Genomic DNA, 18,438 nt, shown 5'->3' on the forward strand with positions numbered 1-18,438 from the left:
CATCCGGGAGGCCTGGCACAGCGGGGTGGGTGAGTGTCAGTTCAGTTAAAATGACATCAGCTCCCCTGTGCACGGAGGGAAGGCGTCAAAGAGCTTTGGCAGTGAAGCCATCCTTGCCGAGTCCAAGACGCGTCACCCAGCACTGTCGTGTCTGTCACGTGGAGGGGCAGAGCAGGGACCAGGAGACGTTCCCCAGGTGCCGGTTTCCCGGCTTCCTTGCTGTGTGAGCCTCCGCCCTTAGAGCACTGTTTTCTGAGAGGGCCTGGCCCTCGGAGCTGATGGTCTCAGCGATTGTGGACCCAGGACCCCAAGGGAAGGAGAAATTAAGTTTAAACCAAGAAGAACCCAGGGTTGAATATCACACCCTTACCTTTGAGAGTTCTTGTGGTTTGGTTTTTTTTTTTTTTTTCTTTCTCTGCCTCTGTGTTGTTGCTGAAAGAGAAAGAGAGAGAGAGAGAGAAAGAGAAAGTTCCAAACCCATTTATTTATCTCCTCATTCCAAGCAAGCAACAGACATTCATTATTAACGATAATGTGACTTTCCACGTTGATTTAATTGAAATCTGTATCATATCCACATTATTTATTTTTAAAGTAGATGGAAATACGTTCTACTGATTCTTCTCTGCCAAACTCAAATAAAGCAGCGCTCTGTATGTGTGGTCCTCGACTGGCATTTCGGGCAGTTGTCCAAATCGGGCGGTTCCCCCAGGGAAGAGGGGCGCAGACGCTCGGATCTTCAGGACCACCCGTTCTCCGCTCTATAGGATCCTGCTCCCAAAGACACCTAGAGCAGTGGGGGATCAGAGTCTCTCAGAACTCGGCATTGCTGGGGGCCCTGGCACAGTGTGGGCCCTGGCACAAGGAGAGGTTGGCCTGGAGACACCCGGTGAGGGAAGGCGGCTATGAACAAGTCTGGGGGCCTATCTCCTTAGCTGTCCACATACTCAGTGCGTGGGTGTGTATGTGTGTCTATGAGATATATATACACACACCCTCTAGGATAGATAGATTGACATTACCTTAATGCATTTTTTTCTTTACTCCAAATGTTTACACATCCCCGTACTTCGTGTTTCGAAATGAACAGTTCCTGTGCGTCTAGACACTGTCACGTGGCTTTGCCATTCTCTTTCCCACCTTGTTCTTCCCAGACCCATGGGTGATGGCTGGTGGAGACTTTTGCTTTGAAGGAAGCCACAGACCATATATTGGAGTGAATAACCCCTCCATCTGGTGACCTTTTATTTATGCTAGACACCCAGTTTTGGAATTGAGTGAAACAATTACAGCTTTTGTGCCAGAATGAGAGTTTATTAGGAGGTAAACAAAGGTTTTTTATTGCATCTCCATAGACCAAAAGAGCGACAAGGAAGATTTATTCCCATTATGTCCCATTCCGTAGCATGCCCATCAGTTCTGCCATACTTCATGTAATTATTTTTAAGTCACATTTAGAAGATATTACATGATCCTGCTGTAGGTTTCTCTGTGTGACGCAGAAGACAGATCTTGCAGTCTCTTATGCTGAAGGATCAAGCTAAGAATACAGGGGAAAGCTAAAGCTGACCCCCAGAAACTGGGGCTGGTAGGAAGGTTTCTGCCTCTGTCCAAAGCATGGTCCCTGTTAGAGATGTTGGGATGAAGATGAGTTGGGTGTGACCGATGCCCATCTCCTCCTCCTGGCAGGGGGGCCTCTAGCGCCCAAAGGTGTTGCAGGGCCCACACCAGGCACGTGAGGCACAGGGATTGGGGACGCAGGGCCCAATGGGCTTGTCACACGCATTGGTTGTAGCACAGGGGTTGCAAGGGAGCCTGTGGACAGAAAATCATAGAGTAACATGAGCCGAAGAGCTAGGAAGATACTAAAAGCGCTTTGTGTAAGAATATTGTTCTTCCTTGGACTCCCTCCAACAAAAAGCTTGGAATTATAAATTCATTTCCATCAAGAAAACTATTCAGCCCCACAGCAACCTCATGTGTCCCAAGGAAAAATTTACCAGCCCCAAACTCACTTGCAGTCCTCGCTCTCCAGCAGGCCCCGGTACGTGTTGATCTCGCACTCCAGCCGGGCCCGCACGTCCAGCAGCACCTGGTACTCCTGGTTCTGCCGCTCCAGGTCAGCCCGGATCTCAGCCAGCTGGGACTCCACGTTGGTGATCAGGCCCTGCACCTGGGACAGCTGGGAGCTGTAGCGGGCCTCGCTCTCCGTCAGCGTGTTTTCCAGAGAGTTTCTCTGCGAGGGGGACATAAAGCACGTCAGAGAGCTGCTCTTTTAAAGAGTGTCTCCATGGGGTTCCTGAGAAGTACCAAGATCCAAGACTAAGGAGAGCATGTGGCCCAAAGGGCATCCCCGCGGCCCCGCCTCCCCGACTGCCCCTGGCTCTCCAGCAGGGCTGAGCAGCACACACCAGGTTGTGCTGGGCCTGCAGCTCGATCTCCAGGGCGTTGACCGTGCGGCGCAGCTCGATGATCTCCGCCTGGTAGGACTGCAGCTGCTCCGAGCTCGACACCACCTGCTTGCTCAGCTCCTCGGTCTGAAACACACAAGGGGAGGACACAGGATCAGACCCTGCCTCAAGGGCCCTGGGGGTCCAGGGGGCTGAGTGGCCACATGCTGAGCGATACCCACCTGCCTGGTGAACCATTCCTCCACTTCCCTGCGGTTGGTCTCCACCAGGGCCTCGTACTGACTCCTGGTCTCGTTCAGCACCTGGTTCAGGTCCACGGTGGGGGCAGCGTCCACCTCCACGTTGAGGCGGTCTCCGATCTGGCAGCGCAGGGTGTTGACTTCCTGGTGGAGAAAGAGCAAAAGTTAAAATTTCACAAAGGACGCTGGTGCTCTCCTTGAGAGAACGCAGTCCAGCTTCTGTTCATTCTTAAGCATTCAGCAAGCTTCGTTTCCTCTGATCCTCTCATTAACCAGGTTCTATATTCAGTGACTAATCCGAGTATTTCACTTTACAAAGTGCTTTCAAGTCCGTGACCTCCCTCTGCCCTTCTCGTGCGGTGGACCACTCCTCATTTAGAGAGAGGCAGGTTTAGCCTCAGAGCTGAGACGTGGTAACCCCAGTGTAAACTATGGTCCCCCGATGCCCAGTCCAGGGCTTCTGCTGCACACTGCATGGTGCTTATGTTGATTCTCAAGCGTGGGCAAAGAAAAGGACAGAGTCTGGTAGAGAAACAATGAAGAATGCTTGCTTCAAAATCTGCCCTCCTGGGACAGAATAGATCTGTTGATCTGTCGGTTCCACCAGTGTGGACTTTGCTGAAGGCGATAAGCATCTATTCACCTTACTGCTAAGCACAGCTTGGGACTTGGGCTTAAGTGGATGTTAGACAGATTTGAATTGGGTTTCATCTCTACCACATACTTTATAGCTTCTGGAAGCTTCTTGAAGCCTCAATTTCTTCATCCTAAAACGAGAACTGCCTCTGGAGTTCTAAAGCACTTAGCACAATGTTTGGTACACGTTAAGCCCTCAATACGAACTGTCACCATGTACACTGTTCTGGGATTAGAAGTTTGTGTAAAACATCTGCCTTCTTCCTCATGCATGACTGAGCCATGACGGTGAGTGAGCGTTTTGCTCAATGTTGCTGGAAAGCAGCACTGAATAGCAGAAAGAGCTCAGGAGGGGAATGAGGAGAGTTTTATTCCAGCTCAGCCTTCTCTGCCATGTGCCCTCCTGGAGACCCCTCCTGCTGTCTCCAGGCACAAGATGGAGAGCAGGAATAGATCGCTGCAGGAGCGCCCCGACCCGGCCACGGAAGAGGCTGCAGCTGCTGCCTTGGCTCTGACCTTTCCTCACTACTGGGCTTGCCAGCTTCCTTCACTCTCATTGCTGCCTCTGGCAGAAAAATCCTAATCTCATATCACTGAATCTTAGATTACTCATTCTCTACAGATCCCTTTTTGTTTGCAGAATAGCTTCCTTGGCTAATGGAGCTCCCCCTGACAGGCTGGCCCAGTCTCTGTGGAGGTTGGGAAACAGGCCCAGGCGAGTCTGATCCTATCGCTCTTTGGGGAACTTCACCTGCTCGTGGTTCTGCTTGAGGGACAGCAGCTCTTCCCTCAGGGACTCCGCCTGGGCCTCCAGGTCAGACCTGCACAGGGTCAGCTCGTCCAGGATCCTGCGCAGGCCATTGATGTCCGACTCCACCAGCTGCCGCAGGGACTGCTCGGTCTCATACCTGTGATCACAGCGGGATCAGGGACAAGCCAGGCAGGGACAGGCCTGGCCTTGACTCCTCTTTGGTTTGGTTTGTCAAACAACTGAGAATTAGGGTTTGTAGTTTTATAGCCATCTCGTTGGTTTAGGTTTTCAACATCAAGCAGTAGCTCATGGAGGAAAATGGACTGGTCATTATTATTTTTTTAAAGAACCGGTGGATTTGGAGGCTAAAAGCTCAGAAACTGTGAGATTTCCAAGATTAACACACTTCCCTTATTCTCACGATTGAGCTCTGTGCATAGTAGAATATCAGGGGCCAAGACGTCCACACTGAGTCGCAGTGTGACTGGAGGATGTCACTTTACAGAGAAGCAGCAGGAGGAGGAGTCTGAGGACAGGAGAAGGGAGCTCTGAGCTCTGGTGTGCAATGGCTGTGCAGATATCGGGGAAAGCATTTGGAGACAAACAGGAGAAGGAGAGAGATTTTCAGCAGTGCCCCCCTTGCTCACTCACTTGGTCCTGAAGTCATCCGAGGCCAGCTTGGCGTTGTCGATCTGCACCACCAGCCTGGCATTCTCAGACTTGCTGCACAGGATCTAGAAGACCCAAAACATTCTAGAACGAGCAAGGACTTGGTTATTTTTCACCAACAGCAATCCCCACTAATGTGCTTGTTTGGTAGGATCAGGATGAGAAATCATAGAGTATCTTATTAAAGACTATCAAATGCTGTCTAGGTACAATAAGTGCTCAATAAGTTTTTGAAAAATTAAATTGGAAAAAAAAGAAAACCAAAATATGCAAGAAAGGTATGAATAGATAATCTTTTTTCTTTCCTAACAAGTAATACTGAGAAGCTGATAGTAATAATACTAATTAATACTTACTAAAAATATCTACTGTGTGCCTGGCATGGTTCTAGGAGCTGAAGATATAAAACAAGTAAGCACTGGATCCTGCCCTCAAGAAACTTTCAATCAAGTCGGGAAAATAAATATGGAAACTAGAAATTACAGGGGGCCGGGTCAGGGAAGCAGTTGCATTCTCCCAGATACCCTGCATGGCTTGGTGCTATTTCCTTCTAGGTAGTTTCCAATCTTTCTGGTTTGAGCCAAATATTTTTGATGCTTACTGGACAATGTGTAATAGGAGAAGCCCAGAGGCATGAAGATCAGAGTGACAATGTCAGGATAATTATGTCCCCAGAAGAGGAAGGCCACCAGCGTCATGAGCAGCCACAAGCTCAGACGAGGGAGAGAGAAAATGGCCCAATCCTTACAAAAGGTCCCATTTCCTCAGCTTCCTTCCTGAGCTCAGTCCTTTTCTCTCACCTGGGGGTAATAATTCCGGAGCTTAGCAAATGCATGGACGCATTCAGAGGCGGCTTTTAATTACAGCTTATTTATGCAAAGTGCTGCTACCTCCGCCTAGACTAGCACTATGCTAATACTCAGACCTAACAGTCCCAAGTCTGAAATGAGATGGGCCCTGGAGAAAACAAGATGGAAAGGCCAGACTTCAACCTGTCAATCACAGCAAGAGCTCATGTTGTTTCTCAATAAGAGCTCAGATTCTGTTCCTACAGCTTCCTGCTACATGCTGCGTGGTGCCCACCCCTCACCTTCTGCTGGAGCTCCTCGATGGTCCGGAAGTAGGACTGGTAGTTGGCACACACCAAGGGGTCCTGCTCCTGGCATCGCTCCCGGATCAGGCTCTCCAGCTCCGCGTTCTCCCGCTCCAGCCGACGCACCTTCTCCAGGTAGCTGGCCAGGCGGTCGTTCAGGAACTGCATGGTCTCCTTCTCGCTGCCATTGAAGGAGCCCTCGCAGAACCAGTTGCAGTTGCCCACGTTGGCGGGAATGTTGCGGGCTCCGGGCAGGGTGCAGCTGTGGCAGCTGGGGGGCACGCAGGGCCGGGAGGAGCAGCTGGTGCGGCAGCTGAAGCTGGGCAGGAAGCAGGAGAAAGACATGGTGCTGGGAGGGAGCGTGTGCCTGGCTGAAGACAGAGTCCGAGTTCTCCAAGCCGCAGAGCTGTGGGTCCCCTTCCTCTGCCCAGCATTTATACCCCGCTGCAAAGGGTGTGGACATGTGAGGCCTCCCCTCCTTTTTTTTTTTTTTTTTTTTTTTTGCTCATTTGTTGATATCAAAAGCCCTCCCCTCCGTTTGCTGTGTCTCCTCAGAAGAGTCCCTCCCCTCATAAAAGACTCCACTCGGGCTTCTCGCTAAGTCAGGACTCCTTTTCCATGCTGCGTGTCATGATGTAAGAGCTTCATGGTGTGGCTTCAAAGAGCCAGACTCATGAAAGCCCCGGGTTCATTAGTGGGGTGTGGTGGGCACGGGACAGTGTCACTCTGCTTTCTGGCTTGAGGGCCCCAACTCCTTGCTGAGATGGAGAAACATAGCTCTTGCCCATGTATCTTTCGCTATGTCAAATTTCCAAATGCCAAATTCCAAATTTGTGGTTCTCAGAAAAAGGAATAGATCCTTTCTGGAACAGTTCAAACCACCTGGTCCCTGGTGGCCCTATTTCCTGACATGGTGGATAATGACAATGTCAATCCACGAAACGATGGATATCCACCAGGATCGTGATTGGTCCAGGGCAGCGAACTAGACACTGCGAGGAGAGGAGGGTGGGACCAGTGCTGTGGTCAGAGCAGCTTGTACCTGTCGAGCACCTCACAGGTGGTGCTAGACACTTTTCACAAACATGATCACATTCACTCCTCAACACAGCCCCTCAAGGTAAATGATATAATTCCCATTCTACAGATGGGCAAACTGAGGCATAGAGGGTAGGGATAAGAAGTTCTTTCCACCGCATCATGCTGCTTAAATAGAAATGGCCTACCTCCTTCCCCAACTTCTTCAGGTAGGGTCATCCCTTCCTTCTCTCTGGGCTCTCATTTGATCTTGAGCATGACATTGCTTAGCTTGCTCTCTATTTGAGTTTCCTGAAGGCAAGAGTGGGGTCTATTTCAACTTTGAGCCCCCAGCTCTAGGCACCTGGTACACAGCAGGCAGTGTTGAACAGGTGTGTGCTAAGTGGTGATGGGATGAGCAGGACATAACAATCTGAGGCAGGAGGTGACAGGTGGCAAGTGGGTGGCTTAGACACTGGGGAAAGCAAGTGCCTCCAGGACTGGAGGTTCACAGAACGGATTTATGCTGGGGTGGGAAAGTGTCTAGGAAGCAGAGGGGGAAAGTAGGAGCTGCAGGTGGGAGGACGGGGTGCACACAGGAACAGGGCAGGAAAGCTCAGGGCCTGGCTGATGGGGGTGCCCAGGTAAGTCTGGGCAGCTGCGAGGGGAGAGTTATAAAGGGAAGTGGTGGAAAATACAGCTGTGGGGGGAGTCATGGTCCCATGTGGAGGTCTCAATGGCAAAGTGAGGAGCTTGGGCTTCCCTGAAAGGGAAGTGTAAGCTTTTGAGCCTGCGTATGGAGTGACAAAAGCTGTTTTAGGACATGTTTTAGCAAACGTTTATCTGTTTTGGAAAAATGAAGGAAAGATTGGAGGCACAGAGAACAGCAAGAAGGTTCCTGCACCAGTCCAAGAAGACTAGAGTTCATGGCTGAGATGATAAATGTCAGACAAGGTTTTAGGACAAGCCAAGCATTACAGAAACGAGCCTACACAGAGCACGCAAAGAGAAGAGCAACTCCGGGCTGAGACCGGACTTCAGAGGATTTCTCAACCAGAGGTCAAAAAGAAGGAAAAAGAATCAGGTATAAATGGAGAAATGGTGAGAAAAAGATGAAGAGGACGAGTTTGTAGTATTACAGAAAGTCAGGGAGGAGAGCAAAGGGGCCACATATGATCATGACCATGGAGCGGGTCCTGGCATTGGTCTTTTCCGGGTCACACAGGTGTGCCTACTGTATGCACATTCTTAAAGTAAGGCCCAGGTTGGTCTTTTGTAAACTCAGACTTCAAACACATGGAGCTGAGATATTCATTACTTGGAGAAGTTCTGCCACAATCCATGCGTACACCTGATCACAAAGCTTGTGAGCGTTGGTCTACCCAATACAGACTTTCATACGATAATTGGAGTATGCTTTAAGCAGTTCAGAGATGACGGGTTTGTTTGAACTTGATGATTCACAGTAGTTTGTGATTTAAGAACAATTATCCAAGAAGCATAGGTAATGAACTGCCCATGCATATGACACCACTTCTGTTTTGACCCCTATCTGGTATCCTAAAGAGAAACAATGAGGAAGAAATTCAATTATGTGCCTAGAAGGTACACATTGCCCAGGGAGGGGAGACGCTCCTTACGTCCTTGCTAGCAGAGGACAAAGCAGAGCACTGAGAAGGGTGCTCACTACCCAGCACATTCCAGCGACAGCTGCGATCAAAACCCAGACTGCTTTGCACTGGGCCCTTCCTCTCCTGTCTCCCACCTCCTAATGTAGATCCCAAATCTCAAAGAGGTCAAAGGAGAGAGGGAAATGTCAGAACAAGAAAGATATTGGGGATCTTAATGGTCATCTCACCCAACCCCCTCATTTTACAAATGGGGAAACTGAGGCTCAGGATGGGGAAATGACTTGCTTGGTATCATTTATTTAGGACCCAAAGCTGCCAGTTCCCACTGCTCTCCCAGCCCCATCGCCGTGCTACAGAAACGCTGACTAATTTCACAACCACTCCGATCTGCCATTGCCTCAGTGCAGAAACCAAAGGCAGTGAGAAAAAAAGAAAGAAAATAGAAAACAAAATCTTGTTATCCACAGGTATGCTCTGTTGAAGAAGAAATAAGGTGAATGTGGAAATATAGAATTCAGCAGTACTGAGGTTCCTCGTTGCCTCTCTGATTTCAGTTGTGGTTTCTAAGTTGATGATACATTTATATCCCAATGATTTGGAGTAATTCAGATACAACTGTATCCCATCAGATATAGAATTATATCCCATCAGTTTGGGGCAACTTAGAACAATCAGTCAAACAATGATGACTCTACTTGATAGTAATACACTTACCCAAAATAAGGTACACAAATATTGTCATAGCAACATTAAAAATTAAATTAGTTTTAAAATGAGGGGATGATTAAGAGATAAAAAACCACTACCCTGTCTTCTGCCATGAAGACATTGAATGTTTTTAAATGCTGGGATTATGACTGCTTTTTCTTTTTCCTTCTCTATACTTTTTTGCTCTCTCCAAATTTTTTGAAAACATACGTATTACTTCTGCACAAGAAACAAAATAAAATTTACCTTAAAAATTCCAAAAGGAAATTCTTACAAGTCTTCTAAGGAAGCAATGGGTTGTAAAAGGAGCTGATAAGGTCTCTACCCAGACATAATCACTGAATTGCACTTTGAGCTCGTTAGCCTAGAAATAAAGCCTTCGCCATCATTGGCTTTCACACCCTTGTGAGAACTGTTGACTTTGCTAATTCCAAAGGTGAGCTATTAAGGACTGATGAAGGGAAACCAGGCTGCTTGTAGCTCTTGAATTGCCAGCATGTGGTCTGAGCTTCTGGTGAAGGAAAGGTCAAAGGGAAACAACTCCAGAAGCAATATTCTGCCATTGACTGCCAGCCCATAGTCCAAGATCGGATGTTAACATGACCTCATCCTGACCCACTTCCTTACAGTGGACTTCCCACATACAGATAAAGGATAATGGAATCTCTTTTCTGGAAATAGTAGCTAAGTCAGATGAAGCCTAGAAGCTTAGCATGTTGGAGCTGCCAAGGACCTAACTGGTCATTTCACCGGACTCTCTCATTTTACAAATGACATAACTTTGACCCAAAAGGGAAGTGACTTGCCCAAGCTCACACACAGAGTTTGTGAAAGAGTCCAAATTGGAAAAGGATATATTAGACCAGAGAGATGAGGAAGGGGGACAAGGCTTTGATCTTTATGAGAGTTAGAACTAAGACCACTGAAAAATGCAAGTCCCTCAAAATACTGCACCCTTAGTAAAAAGGTAAACTAGAAAAATAAAGCATGCTCATTGCCATAGGAATATTTTTAAAAAATTGAACTATCTTTTACTAGGCTCTAAATTAAAAATAATAATAGCACAAGATAGTTAAACCACAGACCTGTTTATCACCATGGTTTGGGGGTTGAATCTACACTACCCATATGATTCAGGAACTTCATGTTGATAAATTAACAAAACACACAAGGAAATAATTCACAATGAGCAAGGAGTAGAAGACACAAGAAATCAGAGATTAAAGTATAGAATGTTAAGCAACTATGTTTAAAGAGATTATAGTACAAAATAAGGAATCAAACCCCTAAAAAATGGTACCCATTATGCAAAAATGCATAAATTATGCATGTTTTTTAAAAATCAAACAGAACTTCTAGAAATGAAAATATAATTATTAATATAAATTTTAAAGGTAAATTTTTAGTCACTAGATCTCTATTAGCTTCAGAAAGTCAAGAGTTTCTTTTGACATCAGTAATATCATTCAAGGTACTAAGCTTTCTCTCCACTTCTGGTGAGCTAACAAAATTATAATTAAAAGCAAAGTTCTGACTCTTATAATCCTATTGGACATTTAATCAAATGACAAATTTATTTTTATAGAATTAAGTAGACCTCCTACTAGTTTTTTGTCTGGGGACTGATGTTATTTTGTTGGTTTTCAAATGAAATATCACATTTCCTTATTTATATTAAAACACAAGATATACATTTCTGCTTCATCATTCTCTTTATGTACTTTTATGTGTGCAATCATGTTTTATGTATCAAATTATTGTTAGCTTTAATAACTGAAAGATTCTTTTCTTACAAAGCCAGTGTATTATAATCCCACTTAGAATTGCATTTATTAAAGTCAAATCATTAAAAATTAATTTAAAAGCCTTTATTCTCTAAAAAAAATAAATTGGAAAACTCAATCAATGGGTTAAACATCAGATTAGACAAAGACGGAAAAAGAACACGTGAGCTGGGAAGGATATCTAAGGAAATTTACCAGAACGTATCACAGAGAGATTTGGACAGTGACAGATGAGCTAGAATGTGAAGGTCCAAAGTATGTTTGGTTCTTTGAAAAGATAAACAAAATTGACAGGCCTCTTGCTAGATTGACCAGAAGCAGAAAGGAAAGGACTTTAATAAGCTCAATAATGAAAAAGGAGAAGTCACAACTGACATCATGGAAATTAAAAACATCATCTTTGAATACTATAAAAATCTCTATGCCCCAAAACTTGAAAACGTGGAGGAAATGGACTAATTCTTAGAAACATGCAACCTCCCTCAGCTCAATCAGGAAGAAATAGAATTCCTCATCAGACCGATATCAAGCACTGAAATTGAAGCAGCAATAAAAAAAAAAAAAAATCTTCCAACAGAAAAAGAGTCCCGGACCAGACGGGTTCACACACGAATTTTACCAAACCTACAAAGAAGAACTGGTACCTATACTGCAGAAATTATTCCACAACATTGAGAAGGAAGGAATCGTTAATATCCTAGTTTTGTTCTAAATAACTTTTAGGGGGGAGGGTCCCAAAATTCAAATTTAGTTCCAGCGGTTAAAAATTTCAAATGAGAAGAGAAACACTTTAAAGATCTGTTGGCTATTACTCAAATAAGAAAGATGATCCCTTTTACTATTATGAGTTTTTCAGTATTTCCCACAGGAGGGTTCCGGAGATGTTTTGGGCGCTGACAGCCTCATGTCTCCCCAGGAGGATGTGTGAACCCCATGTGTTCGCCTGGAATCAGTTTTCTTCTCTCGTAGCTGCACCTCACATGTAACTGGCGTGCAGAGTGAACTCTGGGTTCAGCCCTGTCATTGCTCCTTCCACGCTATATAGTAATAAGAGAAAAAATTAGTAGCACGGTTCCTGGTACTTGGTAGGTGATCAGTAAATATTAGCTTCTGTCCTCTTTGGGTAGGAACTTGGAAAAGAAAAAGTGGAACTTTCTAGAAGTGCTAACCGTTGCATTTTACTGAGAAGGTCCCATAATGAGTGTGTTTATCATATTCAGATGAGGCTCCTGCCCTAGGGATCCTGCTGGTTTTATGCTGACCTGAGTGGAAGCTGGGGCTCACCGTGCTTAATGAATGTTAATGAATGGTGGTGAAGACCTTTTAGGAGAGGGTTAAACTATAAAGTCCTCTTGGGCTTTCAAGTGGCTTTATAAGAAGCACACACAGAGTGAACACTTTGAAAAGAATGAATGCCAATGAGAATTATGTCTGCTTTGCAAGAGGAAAGTTTATTAGGAGGTTTGGGGAACTGCAAGGGAGGTAGAAGCAACAGAGAGATCCACAAAACACCTCGTATGGCACCTTCACTGCTCAAACCCCTCAGACTGTCAGAACACAGGCTGACTACGAGAGAGGCCGTGGCTGGAGAGGATCAGATGGGCCTGGGCTCAGAGCCAGGCCGTGACGCTGGGCATTTGTTCTCCTTCCAGGCCATGACCGATGGGGATGGGGTGGGGTTCTGTGGCCGTCAGAGAGGCAGAGCAGGTCGGACGATGGTGTTTCTGCCTTCTTGCCATCCTCCTGCTGGCCCCAGGGTATCTAGCACACAAAGTTGTTGCAGGGCCCGCAGCGGGAGCGAGGCCCACAAGGATTGGTGACGCAGGGTCCGATGGGCTTGTCACACGCGTTGGTTGTGGCGCAGGGGTTGCAGGGCAGCCTGGAACACAGAATCATTAGATCATCAGCACAAGGAGGGTGATTTTAAAAGTAGGGGGCTCAACCCAAGGAGACACAGGAACAAGCAGAACCTGTGATTGTTACAGTTTTGTTTTCCCTTTTGATGCACCAAGCCACCCTCAAGGTGTAAGGCTTCCTTTGCCCATCAGCACGGAAAGGATCACCAGTGGGAGAAGCAGTCTCGCCTCGTGACTATCTTTTGGAACAGAAAATACATTTACCCCAGGTATGTAAGCAACCAATACCCTATGCTTCCTACTGCTATAATATAAAACTCTGGTCTCTACAGACAGGTCAGCATTTGAAACCTGATCTGCAAGGTCCCTGTTTTATCCTTTAGTAGATCTGTGCGTGTGTGTGTCTTACAGAGGGGCCGCCTGCCAGGTACTCACTTGCAGTCCTCACTCTCCAGCAGGCCCCGGTACGTGTTGATCTCACACTCTAGCCGGGCCCGCACGTCCAGCAGCACCTGGTACTCCTGGTTCTGCCGCTCCAGGTCGGCCCGGATCTCGGCCAGCTGGGACTCCACGTTGGTGATCAGGCCCTGCACCTGGGACAGCTGGGAGCTGTAGCGGGCCTCGCTCTCCGTCAGCGTGTTTTCCAGAGAGTTTCTCTGTGAGGCAGAGATGAAGCATGTCAGAGAACTGCGCCTTTAAACGGTGTCTCCATGGGGGTCTGAAGACTCCACAAGATCCAAGACTAAGGAGAGCATGTGGCCCAAAGGGCATCCCCGCGGCCCCGCCTCCCCGACTGCCCCTGGCTCTCCAGCAGGGCTGAGCAGCACACACCAGGTTGTGCTGGGCCTGCAGCTCAATCTCCAGGGCGTTGACTGTGCGGCGCAGCTCGATGATCTCCGCCTGGTAGGACTGCAGCTGCTCCGAGCTCGACACCACCTGCTTGCTCAGCTCCTCGGTCTGAAACACACAAGAGGAAGACACAGGATCAGACCCTGCCTCGAGGGCCCTGGGGGGTCTGGGGGCTGAGTGGCCACGTGCTGAGCGATACCCACCTGCCTGGTGAACCATTCCTCCACTTCCCTGCGGTTGGTCTCCACCAGGGCCTCGTACTGACTCCTGGTCTCGTTCAGCACCTGGTTCAGGTCCACGGCGGGGGCAGCGTCCACCTCCACGTTGAGGCGGTCTCCGATCTGGCAGCGCAGGGTGTTGACTTCCTGATAGAGAAAAGGGAAGGAATAAACCCACAGGAAAAAAAAAAAAAAAACCGTCTATAAATAACCTTTTTGTGGAAGTCCAACTCAGAGGGAAGAGGATTACATTGGAATTTAGGAAACATGAATTGAAGCCCAGTTGAAGTCACCCAGCTAAGTCACCCTTGGAGAGTCAGGCCCCCTCTGAGTCTGTGTCCTCATCTGAATAATGAGCTGCTTGTCTAAATGACTATTAATATTTCTTCCCACTCTAGGGTTCTATCATTTCTCTCTGATTTCCCCTTTGCTCAGTGATAAGCCTGGCATGATAATTGGTTTGTAAGTGTTGCTACTTAACTATAAGAAACCAGGTTTAACTTCCCTCATTCATTTCACATCTACTTTTATATACTGTCTATCAAAGGTATAAAAACACCTCATGATGACATCTAATGTTTGAAACACATATCTGATTTTCTAGTACTGCATTCACCACAAGAGCTGAATCAACCATTATTCAGTTCTTTCATTTCTCCCATTTTTCCCCATCCATCCATCCATCCATCCGTCCACCCATTTATCCAGCCTGAGCTCTGATTATCTCGGTAAAACAGAGTATGTGGATGTTTGCTCTCTCCTTCCAGTCTTGGCTGTTAATTTGGCACCTATCCAGAAAATAATAGATCTTATCAAACAGCAAAAGATATTTTAAAGATCTTTGTGTGGCCTTTTGGCCTCACGTATCTGTCCCCAAGTGGAAATAGTTTGGCTGACCACATTCGTTTGTGTAAAAGAGACAAGCTATAACACATTCCCCAGCAAGCCCCAAAGTATACTTTGATCAACCAGCAAAATGTTGCCTAAACACTAAGGAACTCAAGATAGGTGTTTACCCTACTCAGGAGAGTCATGGAGCTCTCAGTATCGAGATGTTGGGGGCTATAACCCTCTTACCTGCTCATGGTTCTGCTTGAGGGTCAGCAGCTCCTCCCTTAGGGACTCCACCTGGGCCTCCAGGTCAGACCTGCACAGGGTCAGCTCGTCCAGGATCCTGCGCAGACTGTTGATGTCCGACTCCACCAGCTGCCGCAGGGACCGCTCGGTCTCGTACCTGCACACACAGCCAGAGGTCAAAAGAATAAGGGGGTCAAAGAAGAAGACTGTTTCCTGGGCTCTACTTGACTGACATAGCCAAATTCATTATGTTTTGAATTTTTTTTTAAGTTGTTTTAAAGGGGAAAAAATACCGCTGTGCTAAGTAAGAAGGTCTATTTCGTCCCTGCGACCCACACTGAAGGTACTGGTGGGATGCCTGTGTATAGTTTCATCTAAGGTTACCTCCAGTTGCTCGAAGAGTCCCATTCACAAGGTGCTGTCCACTGAGCCCTGCCATTTCTGCTGCCTGAAGCAAGTGGGCGCACTTCGTAAGCCCGCTACAGACTACCTTGCTGTCCTTTGCAGCCATGCTGAGAAGCAATCTCATGAGAGAAGCACAAAAGTAGATGGCAGTTCGATCCAGCCTTGCCATTAACTGGCTGTGGACAGATTCCTTAATCTCTCTGAGCCTTGGTTTCCTCATCCGTAAAATGAAGAGAAATGAACACTTCACAGGGTTGGGCTGAAGATGATGAAATAAATGTAGGTAAAATTACATTGTAAATTCTAAAGTCTCATAAAAATGCAAAGGATTCTCATGATTATAATAGTCATCTCTAAAAATATTAATTGATTCTCTGAAAGCAATAGATTTTGCCTCATATTTTTGTGTTTTAATAACGTGTTTTGCTGGACTGATAGTGGCTACTGTAGACTAAGAGATCAGTATGCAATTCACTTTTAAACTTGGTCCAGTTGTTGAGTTGAAAAGGAGAAGGAATGGGTATTTTCTTACAACCAAACTTCAAGAATCTTAGCGCCCAGGAAGGAGACGCTGACATTTCACCTAACTCTAACCCAATACAAGAATCCTCCCAATATCATCCGGAAGCTTCTGCTTGCACACTCCCAAGATAGGAAGTTCATGACTTTGCAGTTCCACCTGTCTTGTTACTAGACCGCTCTGATCATTAGAAAAATCTTACTTGGTCCTGAAGTCATCCGCGGCCAGCTTGGCGTTGTCTATCTGCACCACCAGCCTGGCGTTCTCAGACTTGCTGCAGAGGATCTGGGGACGGGATGAATTGGAAATGCGTCACGCCCAAAAGGATTGCCCTGTGCCTCAAAGCGAAAGCTATTTTCTTTCAACCATATTCCCTCCAAACAGCTTTGAGTCCTTTCAGATTTTTAGTTTGGGGATAAAATGAAGATTCATTCATAGGACTGATTGTTTCAAAACCAGGACGTCAAGGTGAAATGTGCCTTTCATCGTGAACTCTACTCCTCTTGGTCTGCCTCTAGCTTCCCGCCTGAACTGAATTCACCGAGCAGCCGTCTCAGCTTGCTCAGGACTGAGGGGGTTCCTGGGATGCTAAACCAGAAGAGTTCCAGGCAAACCAGGACAAACCCACCTTCATATTCCCCTCGCCCATGCTTTTGCACAAAGCCTCTCCTTCCACCTGGAAGGACCTCGAATGCCCTGTACCTAGCAGGGCCCCTTGTGTAACCTACGGAGTTTACACTTATCCAGTAACACTTCTGTGACCTTCCTGTGGTCAATTGTTTCCACATTTATCTCCCTGTTAGATTGTGAGCTGCTGAAGGAAAGAGATCGTCTTACTCAGTGCTTTATGCCCCACCCTAGCACCGGCCTAATACCCTCCAACTACGGGTAAATGAATGAATGATACTCCAGTAGCACGGCCCCTTTCTGGCATTCGCTTTGCCAGAACGACAGAACAGTGGACAGCCAATTCCCTCCAAGAATCAGGGGCTTATACAGTTGGGTGTAAACTCCTGTCATCCTTCAAACCCCACTCAGGTATTGCCTCTTCCGGGAAGCCCTCCCTCACCTACCCCAGGTATGAAGTCCCACCTCTGTGTGGACTCTTTACTTACACCCACTGCTGCTCTTGCTTGTAGGGCCCTGAGCTGTCATCTGTGTACATGACTGCTCGAGAGGATGGTACATGTGTCCACACGTGCTACTTAGATTTCTGGAGTCAATGGCCCTCTTGCCTAGCTGTAGAAACCGTCTTTTGCTACAGCTTTGAAAGGCTATAAATATTTGAAGATTCGCTCAGAAAATCCCTAGCACAGAGAAATAATTTGGGTGCATATTATTTTTTCAAAGTGCCATAATGCTCTGAAAACAAAACCAGAATATCATAATTGAACTAAAGAATCTGATATTCTGGTTGTGGGTAAAAAGCAACATAAGACTGCTGACTGATTTCGGTCTAACACCTCACTCAGTCCCCAGCCTGTACCCTTCCCTTGTGGTTCCAAAATATATTTTCTAAGACCACTTGATGTCATACCTAAGCCAATGAATTGTAGACCTTTATCATTCTCAACATTAGCTGTGAACAGCCTTGGATCCATTCAGAAGTTGGTATGCTAAATTTAGATAAACAGGTCATTAAACTGGCAGCGTGGTGCCCACCCCTCACCTTCTGCTGGAGCTCCTCAATGGTCCGGAAGTAGGACTGGTAGTTGGCACACACCAAGGGGTCCTGCTCCTGGCACCGCTCCCGGATCAGGCTCTCCAGCTCCGCGTTCTCCCGCTCCAGCCGACGCACCTTCTCCAGGTAGCTGGCCAGGCGGTCGTTCAGGAACTGCATGGTCTCCTTCTCGCTGCCATTGAAGGAGCCCTCACAGAACCAGTTGCAGTTGCCCACGTTGGCGGGAATGTTGCGGGCTCCGGGCAGGGTGCAGCTGTGGCAGCTGGGGGGCACGCAGGGCCGGGAGGAGCAGCTGGTGCGGCAGCTGAAGCTGGGCAGGAAGCAGGAGAAAGACATGGTGTTGGCAGGGAGCGGAGCTCTGAAGGTCAGTTTCAAAGCCTGATTCCTTTCCTCTGGGATAAGCCCTAGTCCTCTCCAGGGCTTTATATCCTGGCAACCGTGGGTGTGGCGACTGCGTGAAGCGTTCCTCCTTTTACCTTCTTTACTGATTTTTCCATCTGTGATTTAGCCACCTCACATGAGTCCTTTACCTCATAAAATGTTTTACTCTGGCTTCTTGCTAAGTTAGGACTCCTCACCAATCACGCCGGTTGGTTAAGGAAGAGCTTCATGGTTTGGCTTCAAAGTGACCAAACTTGCCTGCAGCAGTGCTTATTCATGGGGCATTGAGTTAGGGTGACAGCTGTGCCCTGTCCCCAAGAGTTGGGGGCACTTCTGTACTTCTGTCTCCTACAGGAGGTAAGGTTTGTGCTTCTTCCAGCTCATACTCAGTTAGGAGCCTGTTAGAAAAAACACGTACAGAAGCCCATCTGGAAACAAGACTGTTTGGGTGGGGACCCTGAAAGCTAAGATTGGAAAGGACTTGCAAGGCCATCCAGTTCAATGTCCCTTTG

The 18,438-nt window shown here is 47.1% G+C and overlaps 2 protein-coding genes across 2 annotated transcripts; both read right to left on the bottom strand.

Annotated features, from left to right (window-relative positions):
- Nucleotides 1–1,697: 1,697 nt before the first annotated feature.
- On the bottom strand, nucleotides 1,698–6,144 carry LOC138391574 (keratin, type I cuticular Ha3-I). The gene is made up of 7 exons (XM_069481407.1): nucleotides 5,797–6,144; nucleotides 4,689–4,771; nucleotides 4,038–4,194; nucleotides 2,633–2,794; nucleotides 2,412–2,537; nucleotides 2,016–2,236; nucleotides 1,698–1,815 (listed from the first exon to the last, which is right to left on the bottom strand). The coding sequence occupies exons 1-7, from the start codon at nucleotides 6,142–6,144 to the stop codon at nucleotides 1,698–1,700; spliced, it is 1,215 nt and encodes a 404-aa protein (XP_069337508.1).
- Nucleotides 6,145–12,371: 6,227 nt separating this feature from the next.
- LOC138391575 (keratin, type I cuticular Ha3-I-like) lies at nucleotides 12,372–17,944 on the bottom strand. Its single transcript, XM_069481408.1, has 7 exons — nucleotides 17,534–17,944; nucleotides 16,067–16,149; nucleotides 14,940–15,096; nucleotides 13,848–14,009; nucleotides 13,627–13,752; nucleotides 13,231–13,451; nucleotides 12,372–12,818 (listed from the first exon to the last, which is right to left on the bottom strand). Exons 1-7 carry the CDS (start codon nucleotides 17,879–17,881, stop codon nucleotides 12,701–12,703), a joined length of 1,215 nt encoding a protein of 404 aa, XP_069337509.1. The 5' UTR covers nucleotides 17,882–17,944; the 3' UTR covers nucleotides 12,372–12,700.
- Nucleotides 17,945–18,438: the final 494 nt, after the last annotated feature.

Source organism: Eulemur rufifrons, chromosome 9, assembly GCF_041146395.1.
Source record: "Eulemur rufifrons isolate Redbay chromosome 9, OSU_ERuf_1, whole genome shotgun sequence".
Taxonomy (NCBI): Eukaryota; Metazoa; Chordata; class Mammalia; order Primates; family Lemuridae; genus Eulemur; species Eulemur rufifrons.

Coding starts and splice junctions, on each gene's coding strand:
- LOC138391574 (XM_069481407.1), bottom strand. CDS start 6,144: ATGTCTTTCTCCTGCTTCCTGCCCAGCTTCAGCTGCCGCACCAGCTGC. Junction 2,237..2,411: donor TGCAGGCCCAGCACAACCTG/GTGTGTGCTGCT, acceptor TCCCCCTCGCAG/AGAAACTCTCTGGAAAACAC. Junction 1,816..2,015: donor CTGGAGAGCGAGGACTGCAA/GTGAGTTTGGGG, acceptor TTCTGTCCACAG/GCTCCCTTGCAACCCCTGTG.
- LOC138391575 (XM_069481408.1), bottom strand. CDS start 17,881: ATGTCTTTCTCCTGCTTCCTGCCCAGCTTCAGCTGCCGCACCAGCTGC. Junction 15,097..16,066: donor GCGGATGACTTCAGGACCAA/GTAAGATTTTTC, acceptor CTGTGTGTGCAG/GTACGAGACCGAGCGGTCCC. Junction 13,452..13,626: donor TGCAGGCCCAGCACAACCTG/GTGTGTGCTGCT, acceptor TCTGCCTCACAG/AGAAACTCTCTGGAAAACAC.